Here is a 17,171-nt window from a genome sequence, read left to right as displayed (position 1 = left end):
GGCTTGTTGATGAGAAAGCTATATAACGTCTACCAAGGGTTTAGAAGCTGGTTCTAATTTGAGCAGTGCTTCCCTGAGGGCTGACAGTTGCCCAGTTTAGGATTATACATTAAGGCCTGGAGGAAGAGAACTGGTACCTTTGGCTCAAAACCTGTTCCTTATGCCCCCCCCCCCCCCCCCCCCAAGATCTCCAGGCATTCTCACTTGCATAGAACAGCAAGGATGCAGGGAAGTAACTGACGGTGGCTCCATTCTGCCTTCTTCCCCATCTACAAGGGTCTACAAGTAGGACTGTAGGCTTTATGGACACATGTCCTGGGAGGCTCAGGACACAAAAAACTTAGTTGAAAGTGGCTGGGTTGAAGGTGGCACTGTGCCAGGGGACCGAGGCTGATTTGCAATAGGAGAGCAAAGACCAGTAAGGGATGGAGCTCTGCCTATTTCACGAGCTTAGAGGACGTTCCCAGGCTAAGTAAGGATTGTACTTTCTCTAAGCACAAGCCATCACGGTTTTGGCTCATTATTTGAGGTTAAATCGTATTCACTAGAGCCAGTCAGTTCTGGCCCATTGGCAGGAGAGATAAGGCCAACCTGTAGCACCGATAAGGGTTGAAGTTTCCTCTACTTGGAACAGAAATTTCTTAGACCTGAACTTGCGCTTGCTGTCCCGTAAATCTGTAGCATCTACCAGGAATGCTTCGACAAATCTAACAGAGCCGAGTCCTCCTTACCTAGCTTACTACATGATGCATTCCCTTCGTTTCTATCTTAGGAAACAAAGAGCCAAATACACTCTCTAGTGCGCAGAAGCCGACCAAGGGCAGCAGAAGCAGCGCGCAGAAGCGCAGCCACGCCCCCTTTGGGACGTAGCCTTACGTATCGGAGGCGGGGCGAGGGGAGGGGCCGCAGCCGGCTTGGGGCGGTACTGAGCTGGGTCACGTAGCTCAGGTCCCCTGGTTTGGGCCACATCCCGTGTTGCCCTCTCCTCTCGTCCCCGCGTGCCGTCCCTCCGCCACCATGCCGATGTTCACCGTGAACACCAACGTCCCCCGCGCCTCCGTGCCAGAGGGGCTTCTCTCCGAGCTCACCCAGCAGCTGGCGCAAGCCACCGGCAAGCCGGCACAGGTTTGCAGGGAGGGTACAGGGAAGAGAGTGGCGTGGGCCCGCCCGTCGGGTAGAGGAAGGATGGGGATGGGAGCCAAGGCGGGCCGGCGGGTGGCGGCTGGAGCTCTCCGGGAGACCTGTGGCCCGGTAGTCTTTCTGGCGGGCTAACCGTGTGTCCGACCCCCCCCCCTCCCCACGCGCAGTACATCGCAGTGCACGTGGTCCCGGACCAGCTCATGACTTTTAGCGGCTCCAGCGACCCCTGCGCCCTTTGCAGCCTGCACAGCATCGGCAAGATCGGCGGCTCGCAGAACCGCACCTACAGCAAGCTGCTGTGTGGCCTGCTGGCTGATCGCCTGCACATCAGCCCGGATCGGTGCGTGGGGTGGGGCGGGCGTGAGGGGCGCTGGGAGGTCGGCACGTGGTGTGTGGGGGGGTCGGGCGTTCAGAGGGCACCGTCACGCTCGCCGAGCCCGGGTGTTCGGCTGAGCCGGGCTTTCATTCTCGCAGGATCTACATCAACTATTACGACATGAACGCAGCCAACGTGGGCTGGAACGGTTCCACCTTCGCTTGAGTGTTGGCCCAACTTACCTGCACCCGCTGTTCATGGAGCCTTGCTGCACGCAGCGTTCTGTTTCGTCCACCCGTAGCGATGCCCACCTTCCGAGGGGGAGAAATAAAAGGTTTAGAGACCACGGTTGCCTCAGCTTCTGCTTTCCTTGGCTTGTGGAGGAATTGGTGCAGGGCGGGGACGTTGAATGGAAGCCCAGGCTGCAAAGGTGGGGTGGGGGTGTGATGACAGGCTCGGAGTTGGCCAGTTTGGCCCTCAAAAACTGTGGCTTAGATGTCCGGGCTTTTCTATGCCGGCCTTACCTCTAAAAGAGGTTGACTTATCTCCTGGGGTCTCACACCAAGAGTCAAAGTTGTCACACCCTGAAATAGGTTCTCTGCTCTGGGCGGGAGTCCCAAATTGTGTTCTTACCGCAGTGGCAAATGGGGCGGTAATGTGCTTTCATGGAAGCAGGAGAATGGTGGGATTAGATTGATTGGGTAGTGGACCAGCTGGTCCTGCACCCTCCTCAAGCCCCACTTTTCCTCCCCAAGAATCACTGCGCTAAGTTTCTTGTTCTGAAATTGGGCCAGTTTTTAAGCATGTTGGGAGAGGTGACCAAGACAAAGTTCTCCCTAGGCCACACTGCCCACTCCCCAGCTCCTTGCCTGTGTTCTGCTCAGAGGGACAGCCCCAACCCCACCCCCAACCCCAGCAGTTACCTGAGAATTCAGGAGGGTGGAGGAAGTACTTGTCATGTTATCATTTATGTTAGGATAGAAAAGGTGCTGGCCCTCAGGGCATTTTCATAAAATCATTGGCAAAGGTCCAGTGTGATTTAGAGCTCTTGGCCTGGAGTCCTTCCTGCCAAGCCCAGGGACCCCAATGGGTGGCACCGGGCAGAATCCCTGCTTGGGCCATAAGAGCCTATTGCTGCTCCTGAAGGAATTTCTCACTGCTCCCTCATATGAGGACCTACCAGCTGGGGAGGCCCAGCTAAAATTAATCTGTCAGGACTGGCTTGAGTCTTTCCTAAAGAAAAGAGCCTAGCCAGGTGGTGGTGGCAGGTACCTTTAATCCCAGCACTCTGGAGGCAGGCAGGCATCTTCTAGTTCAAGGCCAGCCTGGTCTACAGAGCGAGTTCTAGGACAGCCAGGGCTAGACATAGAAACCCTGTCTCTGGGGGAAAAAAGCTTGTACCACCCTGCCTACATGGACTGCCCTTCCAGAGACGTCTAACAACAGCTTCCATAGAGCTTGATGCATGCACCCCATTTCCTCAGGTTTAGGAAAGGTGGCATCCTGCCTCAGTGGATGCCTGCTAGACCCAGATGCCCTGCTCTTCAGCTTCTTGTCAAGAACATTCTAGATGAAATGTGGAGTTTTCTTTGTTTTGTTTTTTTTAAGAACCCCTAAGGAATTCAAATTTGCTTTTGGAAGCTGAGGGCCCCTGCCTGGGAAGAGGAGCCCCTCGACTCTTGACTGGGAGTGAGGGAGGAACTTGCCTGTCTGGGCCTGACAACCGACAGAGGCCTCCCTGTGTGTGCAGAGAGACCTGAGACCTAGTGTGGGTACAGAGTCCTTCCTGGGCACGATTGCCAGGTCCCCTGCCCATTGTACTTCATCATTTGTGGCATATTCACAAACACCCACCAGGCCAGACTTGAAACCAGAAAGTCGTGGGCATCTTCAGAATCATCCAGGCCCCAGAGGTGCCTTAACCCAGTTTAGGGGCCACATAGATCCACAGCCTCTCCCTAACTGGCATCTACTGCAGCCTTGGCAGTGCCTGCCTAGGGCATGCGTCCTGGGCAGCTTGCTAATCGGTTGTGCTTCTCAGGTTCAGGAGTCTTGTGATTCTGGGAGAAGGGAAGCCCCATCCCAGACACATCGCCGCCCCCAGCACTAGATCAGGACAGAAGTAGTGACAGGAAGAGTGATGTTTAGAAAGGAGAATCAAAGCTCATGAGATTGGATCTGCAGGAGTTTAGAGGCCTTCTCGGTGTGGCGGCCAGCCATACCTGGAAGTTCCCAAAGCAAGACCCTTCCTAGCTTACTATAACCCACGAGGGGCCGCCAGCTTCCCTCCATCTCATTCTGCATTCATGAAGGCACCTCACTGCCTGCCTCCATACTGGGAGGCATGCCCTTGCTGCCCTCTTGAATCTGAGTACCTCTTGTGTGGAGGAAGGCTACCTTCCCTCCTCAGCCCAGGCCTTTGCCACATCTTAGTTTCATGGTACCCGTAACCACAGGGTTGGGCTTTACACAAAACTGAGTCCCAAGTCAAAACCTCTTATTTCTGCTGATCTCTGGTCTGCTGCACCTAGCCCCACTGTGTGCTCAAGCAAGACCCCCCTCCTCCCCTTTCTGCTCCACACGGAGAAAGGGAGGGCTCAGGCCTCCCTTGATTCTAGTCCAACTTCCTCATTTCACAGATGAGGACACTGCCCCTGAGGTGTTTGGCTGTATTCCTGCTGTCTCCCAGGGCAAACTCATGGACTTGCTCCGTTCCCTCAGTGAGGTCTCTGGCCAAGCCACATGTGAGCCTGAAGTTAATTAAGGTCTCTGTGGCAGGCTCTGGCCCAAGGGCCACATGTAAACCTAAAATGGAGGTCTCTGTGGCAGAGGAGGCAAGTTGATCACCTGCTATGTGAGTGTGGGGGGCTTGGAGGGAATCACATGAACTAGAAGAGACAAAATAAAAGCCTCCATGTTTGTGGCTCTGTAACCAGAGCATCTACAAAGTGGTCACACCTTGGTACCCAAGGAAAAAATGGAACAGAGCCCTATGGCTTCAGCCCTTCACATTTCTTGGTCAGCCTAGTGTATTTCAGGAGGCCAACTGCTGTCTCCTTCATCCCAGTCATCCCTGACCAGCCCCACATTCTCCAAAGCATGATCCTTCACTACCCACTGAATGAGGCCGGTTCCTTCTCAAAACCAAGGCCCATGGGCCAGTCAGCTTTCCAAGTGTCAGCTAAGCGGCATGTTCAATGATCCCTCAAACCTCCAGGTTGGATAGGTCAAGTTGGGCAGAGAATGCGCCCCCCATTCTACCACCACTGTTCCATAGGGCTATGGCATCTAATGACATTATCTGCCTATATGGTGGACCCCTGCCTATTGCCCATGGTCACTGTTTGCCAGAGCTGGCCAACTCTGGCAAGTCTTATAACCTTTTCAGGTGCTTTTCCTTCTCCTGTTCCCCATGGAGTTGCCCAGGCCCACTCTATGTGTGCTCTTCTGGTGCAGAAGACGCAATGCCTCTGTCTTGGCCCAAGCCTCTTAGATGGTTTGTGCCCGAGTGGATTTCCAGGTCTCCTCCCTGCTCTGGTCTTCTGGGCTGCTGCCCTGGGGCCTCTTAGAGCTTGCCCCTCGGTACAGACTCTTCCCCAGAAACTCCCTCCAACCCCACCCTCCTATCAGGTACAACTGCATCTCAGAGACAGCTCCCCCCCCCAACCCCCTCCACCCAATCCCTTCTCCAGAACTCGTGCCTCAGGGGCCACCACCCCAGCCCACCCCCAATCCTCACCAGCTAGTTCCTTCCGGAAGTCAGATCTCAGTGAGATTAAGATCATCTCCCTGGTTTTGCCCTGCCTTGGGCCTCAGTTTCCCCCATCTGTGAAATGACGAGGTTCACCATTTGTCTTTTCTCCATATTCACCCAATCTGGAGATAACTGAAGCTGTTGTACAGCGCAGGCGGCCTGTGCCTGTACTCAGGTCTTGATAAATTGTGAAACCCCTCCATTTGTGCAGTGCAGTCAGACATGAGGTGTGGGGTGGGACGTCTTAGCTTCCTGAAAGCAGGGTAGTATTAGGCAGATGCAGTGGACAGAGGCCTGGAGCACAAGGTTGAAATGCAGCTGCCAGGAAGCCAACACACCCGCTAGCCCCCTGCTGAAGGATCCACCACTCTCTAAAGCTGGCAGGTAGCACGACCAGTCTGCTTCACTGCCTTCAGAGTGGCAGCTAAAAATGGAGCAGGGGGGATCTTCCAAAGCAATGCCTCCGTTGTTGGGAGAGTTCAGGAGTGTTCCCGAAGTTTTTGTTGTTCTTCGTTTGTTTCTTTTGTTTTAAACTGGACACTCAGATTCATAACCTATCCCCCTTCATTTCTTTGTATTGTAAATGTTTAGGAAGTTTAGGAAACCAATTGGTGAAGAAAAATGGATTTATTTACAGTTTTGGCCAAATTAGTAAGAGGAAAATGTTTTTTATTTAAGTTTGTCTTTGACTTTCTTGTATGAGGGTTTCATCTCCCATAGTAAAGATGAATCAAAGACTAAGACAGCTTTTGGAGGTATGATCAGCTGGAAGGCAGGTTACTAGGTTTTCTAGAAGTGTGTGTGTGTGTGTGTGTGTGTGTGTGTGTGTGTGTGTGTGTGTGTCCTGGCATCAACTCAGGCTCTCAACATGGGAGGGAGCACATGGAGAAATCCCAGTTCATTTATTTCCTGTGTCTCTTGTGCCACAGTGATAGTTCTGGGCCACCAGCCTTGAGTCCCCACTCTTGTGGACAGTTAAATGCTGTCCCTACACTGTTTCCATTCTCAAGAAGCAGTGTGAAACTAGGTCCCAGACCTGTATAGCTGCTTGGCTAAGTTCCAGTACCAAGAGAGAGACATGATGCAAACAAACCAGCCAATGGATCTCATAGCAGCCTTTGACCCCTACATCAGTGAGGGTAGGAAGTTAGGATGTTCAGGAGTTGGCCCTGGCCCCCAGTTCTGGAGCCCTAGTGCCCTCTGTCTGGTGAGCATGGAGCCTGTACTCACAATCACCAACTTACTGGAACATTCTGAAACTCACTACCAGCCAGAGTCCAATGAGGCTCCAAACTGAAAAGCTACCAAGGAGGCCTTTTTCTCTTGACCACAGCAACCTGTTCTTTTGTATATTTCTTATTTTTATTTATCCCCTCCCTTAAAATTTCTTACTGCTGAGATTTTTCTCATAGTACTATATTTTCATCAACCCCTTCAACTCTTCCCAAGTCACACGCCCAAATTCATGGCCTTTTAGCTATCATTGTATACATATATAAGTATTATGTATGCATATACTTACTATATATGTACACGTATACATACAGTATAATACTGTAAGTGATACAGTTCTGAAGGGAAAGGTATCCTGGCAGTCAGGAGCCAAGGAATACCACAAAATCACACTGTACAACAAACCTCACACAAGAGATTTATCGGGAGGGAAAAACCCAGAAGGGTGGCTGCCTCTGCTCCCTTGAGAAGCAACAGAACTGAGCAGAAGACAGGGTTTATATAGCATTTTGGGGTGGTGTAGCCGAGCTTTCCAGGGTGGAGATTCCCAGGGTGGGGATTGGTGGGACTTCAAGTCCAGAGCTTGAGCGTCTCTATAGGGCAGGTGCTGGGTCCAGCTGGTAGAACAGTTAGAATGTTCTCTGAGCCTGGCTGTTGGAAGTCCTCAGGGGAGGGCCTTGGCCACCGGCATGCCTCGAGGGACTTACATAAACATATATGTACATAAATTTATCAATACAACCTGATGAGTCCCTTTAGTGTTGCTCATGCATACATGTGTTTAGGCCTGACCACTAGGGACTGGATAATGTACAGGGGGCCCATCCCTAGAGAACTCCCTTTTCATGTTAGCAGGTAATATATTTAGGTGGCCAAAATTTGGGTGCCAAGGAGCCCCAGAGAAAGGGTTCTCTTCTGCCATTCCCCTCTCACCCCAGGGTGACCTCATCTCAGGTCTCTCCAGAGAAGACTTAAGTTCATGCATACCACTCCCACCCCCTCACTCCCCCCCCTCACTCCCACCCCCTCACTCCCCCCGAACTCCAGCTTTCTCCACAAATAGCATACTTGTTTAAAACTTGGCCAGAGTAACATCTTTTAGCAAAATGTTTAGTTCTTCTCCGTGCCAGACTGTGGCAAAACAGGCCATCCTTTCCACCACGTTTGCTGAGACCAGTCAAATGTTAAGAGCAAGGGCAGTGCATACCTGAAGATGTACGCCTCTTTCCTAGAATGGTTTTATCTTTGCCCTATGTAGTCTGTAGGCGGTCACCTCTGCTGCTTCAACACTGGGGGGCGCTCTGAACCCAGATTTGCATTTGCTCTGGGTGTAGATGGCGGACCACATCAAACAAAAGCTTGGTGAGCGGGAGCGGGAGTTTCAGTGGCACAGCCACCCATGCCATTGTAAGTAATCTGAACTTTTATTTTGCCAAGGTAGACTTGTCAGAATCTTGCTTTGATTTGCTGGACTCTTGTTATTTGGAGTGAATCGATGTTTCTTTTCAGTCTCCTTAGGAAAGTCATACAAGTTTTTTTGTTTTACTTAAAAGTCTACTCTGCTGACTAAAGATTTTTCAGCTCCCCCCTCTCCCCCTACTCCCCATGCAGGACAGGCCAGTTAGACCCAATCTAATGACACGTTCAGGCCATTTTCAGCCTTTGCCCTTTGCTTTGTGTGGAGCTCAGAAAATTGCTTGCTCAGAGAGAATGCTCTCTCTCTCTCTCTCTCTCTCTCTCTCTCTCTCTCTCTCTCTCTCTCTGCAGGGCTCTACTAGAGAGTGGCCAGACTTTTTCTCACCATTTTGGTCGAACGCTCATGCCCACTTCCCACTGGATTGTTTTTGCCTTAGGAGTTCTTCATCCATCCAAGGACCTAGGTCTTGGTTAATTGCAGCTATTTTCTGGGACTGCCATTGGCCTTTTGGCTGTATGTGGGGCCTGTAGACAAGCCACTATCGCCCGCCACTCCTCAGGGTTCCTGCCAATCAGTGTTTTCCCTCATTCACTCCACGGACAATAACTCTCCCATCAGTTCATTTAGGACTTCAGTTGATTTTGTTTGGACAGTTACACTTGCTGTCTAGAATTCCTCATTGTGTGGGACATATGGCTCTCTCGTCTATTATTATGGCTAACACTCCTATCCCTTGCCATTTGTTAAATCCCCCTGTGCTGACATGTCACTTTTACCCCGAATTAGTCCCTGCTTTTGCACTTAGGTCTACTTCTGAACTCTTGACTGACCCTGCTCTCCAGATCCATCCACCTTGAAGTTACAGTAGGCAGAGGTAGTTTGCCTCCCCACTTGGTGCCACCTCGGTCATGACGAGCTGGGGAAGTTTTCTATCACCCCACTTCAGGGCCTTTCCAGCTCAGGCTTCGCTCTCATCCACGGCAAACCCTCTTTTTCACTGACTCCCGGCTGTCTTCATTTTCTGTCATTGCCTATCTCCACCCCACCTATTGAATGCCCACCTATTGAATGCCCGCCCTTCCGGTCTTGTTTCGCTAGAGTGCCTCTGCCAGCCAATGAGGGTTCAGGGGCCTCAGCTGTACCTCTTGTAAATAAAGCAGTTTGCCAATGCTTGGATGGCATGGGGAACAGAAAGGCAGCTGTGATCCATTCCAAAGCTGGCTTAGGGACTGAGATCTCCTGCCTCTCAGAAGAGCCGGTCTGTCTCAGAGGTATTCCAACCTTCTGCTCTTTCACAGTCACGTGATAGCCTGCTCTTGGACCTTCTGGATAGTAAGCCCAGCCCATAAAAACAAAAAAAAAAAACACCTATGTAAACCAGGGCTTCCACCCAGAAGGAACCCAGGTGGAACTCATTTCTTCAGGGGAAAGCCTTCATTCTGCGAGCAATGACTCTTGATTCTACGATCGGCTCCTTTTCTTCTTGTCCAGAGGGAAGTGAACAGAGAGCCCTGTGAGTTTACTCTGTTACAACTGGTCTTTCCTATTCAGTTTATAATACAGGCCAACCCCACTGTTGGATCTTAAGGGATACTGCAGGTATGGGAGTCAACAGTAACGTGGTGGGAATGGCAGGCTGCAACATGCCCCTCTCTTCCAGGACCTTGAGGCTCAAGAGAAAGTTGTCTTTCTACTTTCCTTGCAGTTGTATCTCTTAACAGTGGTCACTAAGCTTCCCTCAGGAATACATGTCAGTGACTGAGACGCAAACTATTCTTTGTTCTGATGTTAAAACTACCATCCAGGAAAGAATTATGTCAAGTCCATAACAAGGGAAGCATTTCTGCCACGTGGCAACTATGCAGGGTCATCCCCCATCCTTGAGGGTGGTAGTGCATTTCCCCTCCAGAATATGGGGCATTTTCCCACCAACCCCACAGTTCCCCAGAGTTTTCTTGAGTGTGAGCAGCAGAAATATTAGATAGAAGGATTTAGATTGTGGAGATAAACAGAAAATAAAGGATAGCCTCGAGAGGGCCTGGAACCTATTCCAACTGGCCCTGTCTCTGGCCCAGGGTATTATAGAGATGCCAAGGGGGTGGAGCAAAAGACCTCCTCCCCCAGCACAGCCAAGTGCAGACCATCTCAGACACCTGCACTCAGGCCCGTGGTCCTAATCATCCTCTCTATGCAGACCTGCTGGGTAAAGCCACTAGGAACCTGAAAATAGGCTCCCACAGGTTCCCCTTTCTTAATATATAAAAAAAAATAACTCAATAAGAGCTCACAGCCATCTCCACAGCGGTTATACCTCCCAGCATGGGAGTAGAGGATGATATAGCTGGCATTTCTCTTTAGGATTGGGTCCAAGATGACTACAGCAGTCTTTAGCTGCATCCAGCCCTTTCTAAAACAAAAACTCTTAATGCAATTGCAAGATTAAAGAGTCCCTTATTTCATCATTACCAGTAACAGGTAAACATTAACACTTTGAAAACTTTTAGCAAAAAAAGCAGTTTAATAGAACTCTTTACACTTTAAAGGATACCCATTTGCGTTTCTTACTAACAAACCATAACATTAATCCACTCAAATAACAAGAAAATATTTTTTAAATTAGACTAAGGAATATTACTTCTCCCTTTTTTTAATACATTTTTTAAAGCAAAATCTCAAGCCTAATTAGAAAAGCCAAACTTTTCCATTTAAACAGTTCCATTTGTAACACAAAACTAGTTCCATTTCCATTTTTAACACAGAACAGTTCATGAACCACCAGCATATATGCATACACAAAACTGCATCTTGAGTCTAGGTAGAAACAAAAAATTTCTTAATTTAAAAAGTTCCATTTTTAACACAAATAATTTCAAAAAACAGTTCCTAGGTCATCACTATAAGTAAATTCAAAATTGTCCCATTGCAATGAAATCACTATTGTTCATTTCATTTCTTAAGTATTCAAATAATAAATTCTGGTGCCAGCCTTCCAAATATGAAGAAATCCATAACAAAACCCTTTTTGTAGTTTTATCTCTCTCTTTTTTAAGTTCAAAAGTTAAAAAAAAAAAAAAAAAGTAAATTCTGGTATCAGACTTTCACTTCCAAATATGAAAAAACATTTTACAACCAAAACTTTTTCAGTTAACGATTTTAGTTCAAACAAGTGTCTCTTCAACTTTCATTCTCAAGCCAGAGACCTTTTTAGTTACAGTGACGTTTTAAACGGCCCCGTTATTGCTGTTAGCTTAGGTTTTTCTGTGTTGTGCTGATTTTCCAATGGGTGTCAGCTGTGGATGCCTTGTGTTCTGACATCCGCCATCCTTAGCTTCTTAGTGACTTCTGGAAACCACTCAGACTGCATGCCTTGCAGTCTACTAGGACACTGCCTTCTGTGTCTCAGGTTCTTTCACCAGGTACATTAAGCAAAGACTCACACTCAATATTTATACTTTTCCATAAACTCATGTATAACATAGTTAAGCATAAACTCAATTCAACATTTACACTTTTTTTTATAAACTCACATATAAATATTAACATATACTTATTTATATTTCTTACTTAAATTTACATACTTCTTAAAAGCTTATTATAGGAGTACCTTAGATATTCTTAAACACTATAGGACTACCTTAGTAAAGATAATTATATACTTCTCATTTAAACTTACATCATGACCATTTTTTACATGTCTTAAATTCTATAGATCTATTTTACAAACATATAGGGCTACCATTAGCATATATCTAACTTAGGAAACACCTAAAGATTTCTTAACACTTAGAAGAGATTTAACATTTTTTAACAAGACACAATAATTTTCTACTTCTTAATCTTAATTATAATCACTATAAATATTAGAAAGATTCTCCTAACTAGACAGGAAGTACACAAATATTTCTAAAGTCCAGAGATTATAGACAGCTTTGATAGTTCTGACAGTTCTTTTGAAACAAGAATCTTTTTTTTTCTGCTTTTTTTTTGGTTTTTCCAGACAGGGTTTCTCTGTGTAGTTTTGCACTTTTCCTGGAACTAACTTTGTAGACCAGGCTGGCCTCGAACTCATAGAGATCTGCCTGCCTCTGCCTCCCGAGTGCACCACCACCGCCAGGCAAGAATCTTTTTTTTTTTTTTTTAATGGCTTTCTCTTAACTCTGGGATTTAGTGAGTTTTGTTGCTAAACATTTCAGATATTTTATATCAACTCTATTAAGAGTTATGTCAGTTACAGCAAACCCAAAAAGAAAGAAAAGAGAAGAGAAACCTCGTAAGGAATATTCTGTTTCTGAGTTGCTTAGCTGGTCATTCCATAACAGGCAATTTCCCAGCAGGAGGAGATAATGGTCTAAGTTGGAGTGGGGTTCCAGACCCTTAGCTCTCAGGTCTCCCTGTGTACCCAAGACATTGAAACCCCTCAGCAGTCTGGAGGTCTCCTCATGCTCCTACTATCCCCAGAATGCAAGGTGGGACCTCAATATCAGGAGCATTGATTTGGCTGCTTTTCACACTCAAGTTTTTATTAGTCTAATATTTCTTAGCAAGATTCATGAGCACAGATGCTCTTTCATGAAACATACCCTTCAATAGCTTACTCTGAGGAAGAACATTTTCAGGATTTAGCATTTTCACTTCATTAGCTTTAACTCCTGTTGTTATTGTTAGCAGATGTGATATTGAGCATTGATTTTTTTTTAAGATTTATTTATATATATTTATTATGTACACAGTGTTCTGCCTGCATGCCAGAAGAGGGCGCCAGATCTCATTACAGGTGGTTGTGAGCCACCATGTGGTTGCTGGGGATTGAACTCAGGACCTCTGGAAGAGCAGTCAGTACTCTCAACCGCTGAGCCATCTCTCCAACCCGAGCATTGATTTCTTATAAGGAACTTTCAGGTGAAGCAATTACATTTTAAGACAGCTAGATTTTCTGAAGTTTGATTCCCATTTATAAAACATTCATTTCTTTTTGAATGCCTGTTTCCTTGTCTCCTTATTAGATTTGCAAAGGAATCACTCATTGCAGGCTGTTTGTTCAAACGGCAAAGAACTTTTTAAATTTCCTATACGTGTCTTCTGAAACAATGTTCAGTGTATGGACTGCTTTCCCTTGCCTTCTTAAGGATTTTAAAATGTCTTGTTGACAAACGGCTTCTATTAGAGGCTGTCCCTTTACCCAAATTCATAACAGTTTCTCTGTGCCATAATTCAAATTTTCCTGTTGTAGCAGAACTTTCAGTTTGCTCTACAAAAAGCTTCACTTCAGGATGAGGGTGAAATTTCCGTTAAACTACCGTAAAAGCTCTTAGCAAAAACTTGCACAGCTATTAGGGGGAAATAAGGTTATTTTCCTCAAGGAGCCAAAACCCTGAAGCTCAAAGTTCTGTATTATTACAATTTTCCCTCGGAACTAACATTCAACAAACTCAGACATTTCCCCTCCTTCTTATTCTTTTAAAAGCTGTATTTTAAGTTTACTATGAATGTCTTTTCGAGCTGAAAAGTTTCCAGGCCGTGTCGCCATCTTTAGCAGAAAAACTACCTTTCCCAGAATGCATTTCTCGATTTCGGTCCACTCTTACAAGCTAACTTTCGGACTTCATTTCCCATAGTTCTTTTCAGGTCTGAAAGTCAAAACGTCTAGTTCTCTTCTTCCGGGCTTGCTTTCAAAGTTTTCGCCCGGGAGGTTTGAACCAAGCGTTTTATGTTTCAATTACAGGACATCTGGAGATTTCTAGTCTCTCCTCAGCTGGCACCTCCATCTGACGCCAGCCCCCAATCAGAACCGCACCTGCCTCCCTAGTGCACATTTGAGGCGGGCATTTCTGATGGCAACTTTTCTTGGGGCTTGTGTTTTTCCTTAGCCAGTCAGTGAAAAACGAAAGCATTTGCAATAGAGCTTTCCCATAGCTCCTCCGGAGAGGTTTCTTCTGACTGATAGATCTTTATCTCATTTTGCTTGTCCTCCCCACATCCCCCCCCCCCCCCCCCCCAGATGCAGAGCTTCAGATACCTCAGGCTGGGGCTCTGTTCCTCTGCAAGCTGCCTCTGGAGGTAGGGGCTTCCCCCCCCAAAAAAACAAAAAAACAAACAAACAAAAAAAAAAACAAAAAAAAACCTGCCTCAAACTCTAGCAGCTTTCCCCAAGTCTTCCACCTTCTGGGGAGGAATCTGTCCCTTCTTTGTTTCTTTAGAGAGTCTTTCTCCCAGACAGTTCCCAGTTTGGTCTCAGTTTATCCTCTCTGCCCCAGAAACAGTTTCCGACACTACAGTGGCAGCTTTCCCTGCTGGTGAAGGTAGGGGCTTTTTGTCTGTTTCTGTTTTCGGGGTCTGTGTGGTTTGTGTACTGACTGAGAATCAAGCGTCTGCTTTTTTAACCAGGGAGGTCTTTGCCATCTCTAAGTTTGCATTAGGGCACGTCTATCCCCTTACATTTCCAGTGGGTTGCATTCCTCTGTCCCTGGGCTCTCAGGCAGCTTCTGGCCAGAGGCAATTTAGGACTTCATCTCTCAGGGAGTCAGAAAACTTTCCCAGAAAGGAGCTTTCTCTGATAAAAAAAAAAAAGAGCGTTTCCTCCTGGATAGTTCTCCATGCCGCCCTGGCTGGGCTCTTTCCCCAGACATTGTTCCTGCCTTGGCTCTTTGCAGCTCTGTGCCTGCATCTTTCCTGAGTCTATGGCTAAGTTCTAGCTGCAGGAGAATTCTGGCTACTTGCTTCTCGGTTGTTGCTTGGAAGCAAAGATTCAACACTTAACAGAGTTTCAGCTCATTGCTTCAGAGGATCTTCGCATTAGCACCCTTTCATTTCAGCTCAGCTCTAACTAAAAAGTTCCATTTCCCTCCTTTTCCCACACAAACAGTTTCCTGCCCTGTTGTGGCTCTTCACCCACACTCTCCCAAGAGTTTCCTCAAGGGATTCTGACCTCCGCCTCTTACTAGCTTGAAGAGACAGAGTTTAGAGAGGTTTTCAGAAACTCAATCCCTGCCTCCTGCACTGCAGGGAGAATATTTAAAGCTTGAAAGAAAGAGCTTAGAGAGGTTTTGCTGTCTTAAGAGGTTTGTTGTTTTCCCTTAGAGCTAATCACAGGTGATTTCCCATACTAATATCTCCAGGTGATTCTTATTTTTCACACTTTCTTGAAAGAAAACAGAAAGCTCTGGAAGCCTTTTTTTTTTTCCTTTTGAGAGAGAGAGAGAGAGAGAGAGAGAGAGGTTTTTCCCAAGAGAGAAAGATTAAGGCTTTTTAGAGAGATTTTTTTTTTTTTTTTAGAAAAAAAAAAGAAGAAAAGTTTAAAAGATTTTTTCCCCCCAAGAGAGAAAGACCAACTTTTCCCAAAACTTCTGAACTTTAAACTTTTTGGCTTCTCACACCTGAATTTTTGCCTCAGGGAGAAATAAATCACTTTCTCCTGCCACTTGGACTTAGTATTTTAGCTGTCCCCAAGCCAAAAGCTTCCATAGGAATCCTTTTTTCTGCCTGTTAAGCTCAAAGAAGATAGATTTTCCCCCCCAGTTTGTGTTCATAACCCCCAAAGTTAGATTGAAGACTTAGTTTCTGTCTAGTTGCCTAACTTAAGTAAAATTTTCTACACTACCTTACACTTCTAAGTTTCTCCTGCACTATATTGCTACACTCTACTTTCCTTATTTATCTTAGATAGAAATGGAGAGAAGGGGGGCTGGAGAGATGGCTCAGAGGTTAAGAGCACTGTTCTTCCAGAAGTCCTGCAGAAGGATAGAAATATAGAAATCTTGATAGAGATTTTTGTGCTGCAGGGTGGGGCATCCTTCCAGTCTGTTTTTTCCTTTTTTCTCGAAGATAACCCCCTGTCCTATTTAATATTTATATTCCATTTCAACACTGGAATATCCCTTTTCCACTAGCATGGGATCACTCACACTTTCACAAAAAGCTTCACAATAAAACTAAATATTTTTTTCTTTGTCTTTAGTCCCTGTTCACGGTGCCATTCTGTGAGGAGGCTACCCACCAACTCCAGAGCTCCCCAGAGTTTTCTTGAGTGTGAGCAGCAGGAAATATTAGATAGAAGGATTTAGATTGTGGAGATAAACAGGTAGAGAATAAAGGATAGCCCCGAGAGGGCCTGGAACCTTTTCCAATGGGCCCTGACTGTCTCTGCCCCTCGGGTGTTTATAGAAATGCCAAGAGGTAGAGCAAAATATCTCCCCCAGCACAGCCAAGTGCAGACCATCTCAGACACCTGCACTCAGGCCTGAGGTCCTAATCATCCTCTCTATGCAGACCTGCTGGGTAAAGCCACTAAGAACCTGAAAAGGGCTCCAACAATGCTCCCTACCTGCTGAAAAGAAACTGTATTGTGTGGGAACAGGGGGCCGGTGCTTTGAGAGCGACTCCCTGTGGATACCTTATTTGCTGCTAATTTCACTGTGTGTGACAACTCCTCTTGGCTTCCTGTCCGGATCCCATTCCCAACCAGAGGTGGAATCTCTGAGTCCGTGACAGGAGCAGACTCCTCCTAAGGGTACACAGCTTTGAGAAGAATATGAAGGAATTTGTTAGCTCACAGTGTGATGCTGATGATGCTCAGTTGATGTTGTTCTGAGCATCCAATTATGGGAGCCAGACCAAAGAGAAAAGGCTAGAGGAATCAGCTAGGCAAGAGGTGGCACAAGTCTTACCTCTGCCTTCTTTATGCAGTCTGACAGGTAACCCTTGGTCCAACAACATTTGTTTTCTCAAGAATAAACAAGGCATGGAAGCCCTGTAAGAAGAGGTATCTGGGCTGGAGAGATGGCTCGGTGCTTAAGAGTACTGGCTGCTCTTCCAGAGGAACTGGTTTAATTCCCAGCACTGACAAGGCAGCTCCCAACTGTAGCTCCAGTTCCAAAAAAAGGTCTCATTTTGAGAGGGAGAGAGAGAGAGAGAGAGAGAGAGAGAGAGAGAGAGAGAGAGAGAATGCACCAGGCAGTGGTGGCGCACACCTGTAATCCCAGCACTCAGGAGGCAGAGGCAGGCGGATCTCTGTGAGTTCGAGGACAGCCTGGGCTACACAGAGACTCAAGAAACAAACAAAAGAGGCATGCGCCTTAGCTGTTGACTCCTATCCACTCACAGAACTTCTCCTCTTGCCACAAAATATAAATGAATGTTGTGTGCTAAAAAGAGAGCTGGGGTAGATATTTCCAGGAATGATATGCTAAGGTAATTTCTTAGCAAATTGTTTCTGGGCAAAACAAAAAATACAGCCAAGGAAGAAAGAAAACAGTTTTTAGAATCCCTCTAAGGACTTAGCTAAGCGTTGTTAGGGTCGTCTTTGTGTTGACATT

At 46.7% G+C, this 17,171-nt stretch overlaps 1 protein-coding gene across 1 annotated transcript; it reads left to right on the top strand.

The window, feature by feature from the left end:
- Positions 1–884: 884 nt before the first annotated feature.
- Mif (macrophage migration inhibitory factor) lies at positions 885–1,807 on the top strand. The gene is made up of 3 exons (XM_036168132.1): positions 885–1,125; positions 1,308–1,480; positions 1,615–1,807. The coding sequence occupies exons 1-3, from the start codon at positions 1,018–1,020 to the stop codon at positions 1,679–1,681; spliced, it is 348 nt and encodes a 115-aa protein (XP_036024025.1). The 5' UTR covers positions 885–1,017; the 3' UTR covers positions 1,682–1,807.
- The last annotated feature ends 15,364 nt before the right edge of the window (positions 1,808–17,171 follow it).

Source organism: Onychomys torridus, chromosome 18, assembly GCF_903995425.1.
Source record: "Onychomys torridus chromosome 18, mOncTor1.1, whole genome shotgun sequence".
In the NCBI taxonomy this organism is placed as follows: Eukaryota; Metazoa; Chordata; class Mammalia; order Rodentia; family Cricetidae; genus Onychomys; species Onychomys torridus.
The sequence above is the reverse complement of the archived record's forward strand: the minus strand, read 5'-3'. Positions and strand labels throughout refer to the sequence as shown.

Excerpts from the sequence above, each read along its gene's own strand:
- Mif (XM_036168132.1), top strand. The coding sequence starts at position 1,018 with ATGCCGATGTTCACCGTGAACACCAACGTCCCCCGCGCCTCCGTGCCA. Across the intron at positions 1,126-1,307 it reads CCACCGGCAAGCCGGCACAG|TACATCGCAGTGCACGTGGT; the intron begins GTTTGCAGGGAG and ends CCCCACGCGCAG. Across the intron at positions 1,481-1,614 it reads CTGCACATCAGCCCGGATCG|GATCTACATCAACTATTACG; the intron begins GTGCGTGGGGTG and ends TCATTCTCGCAG.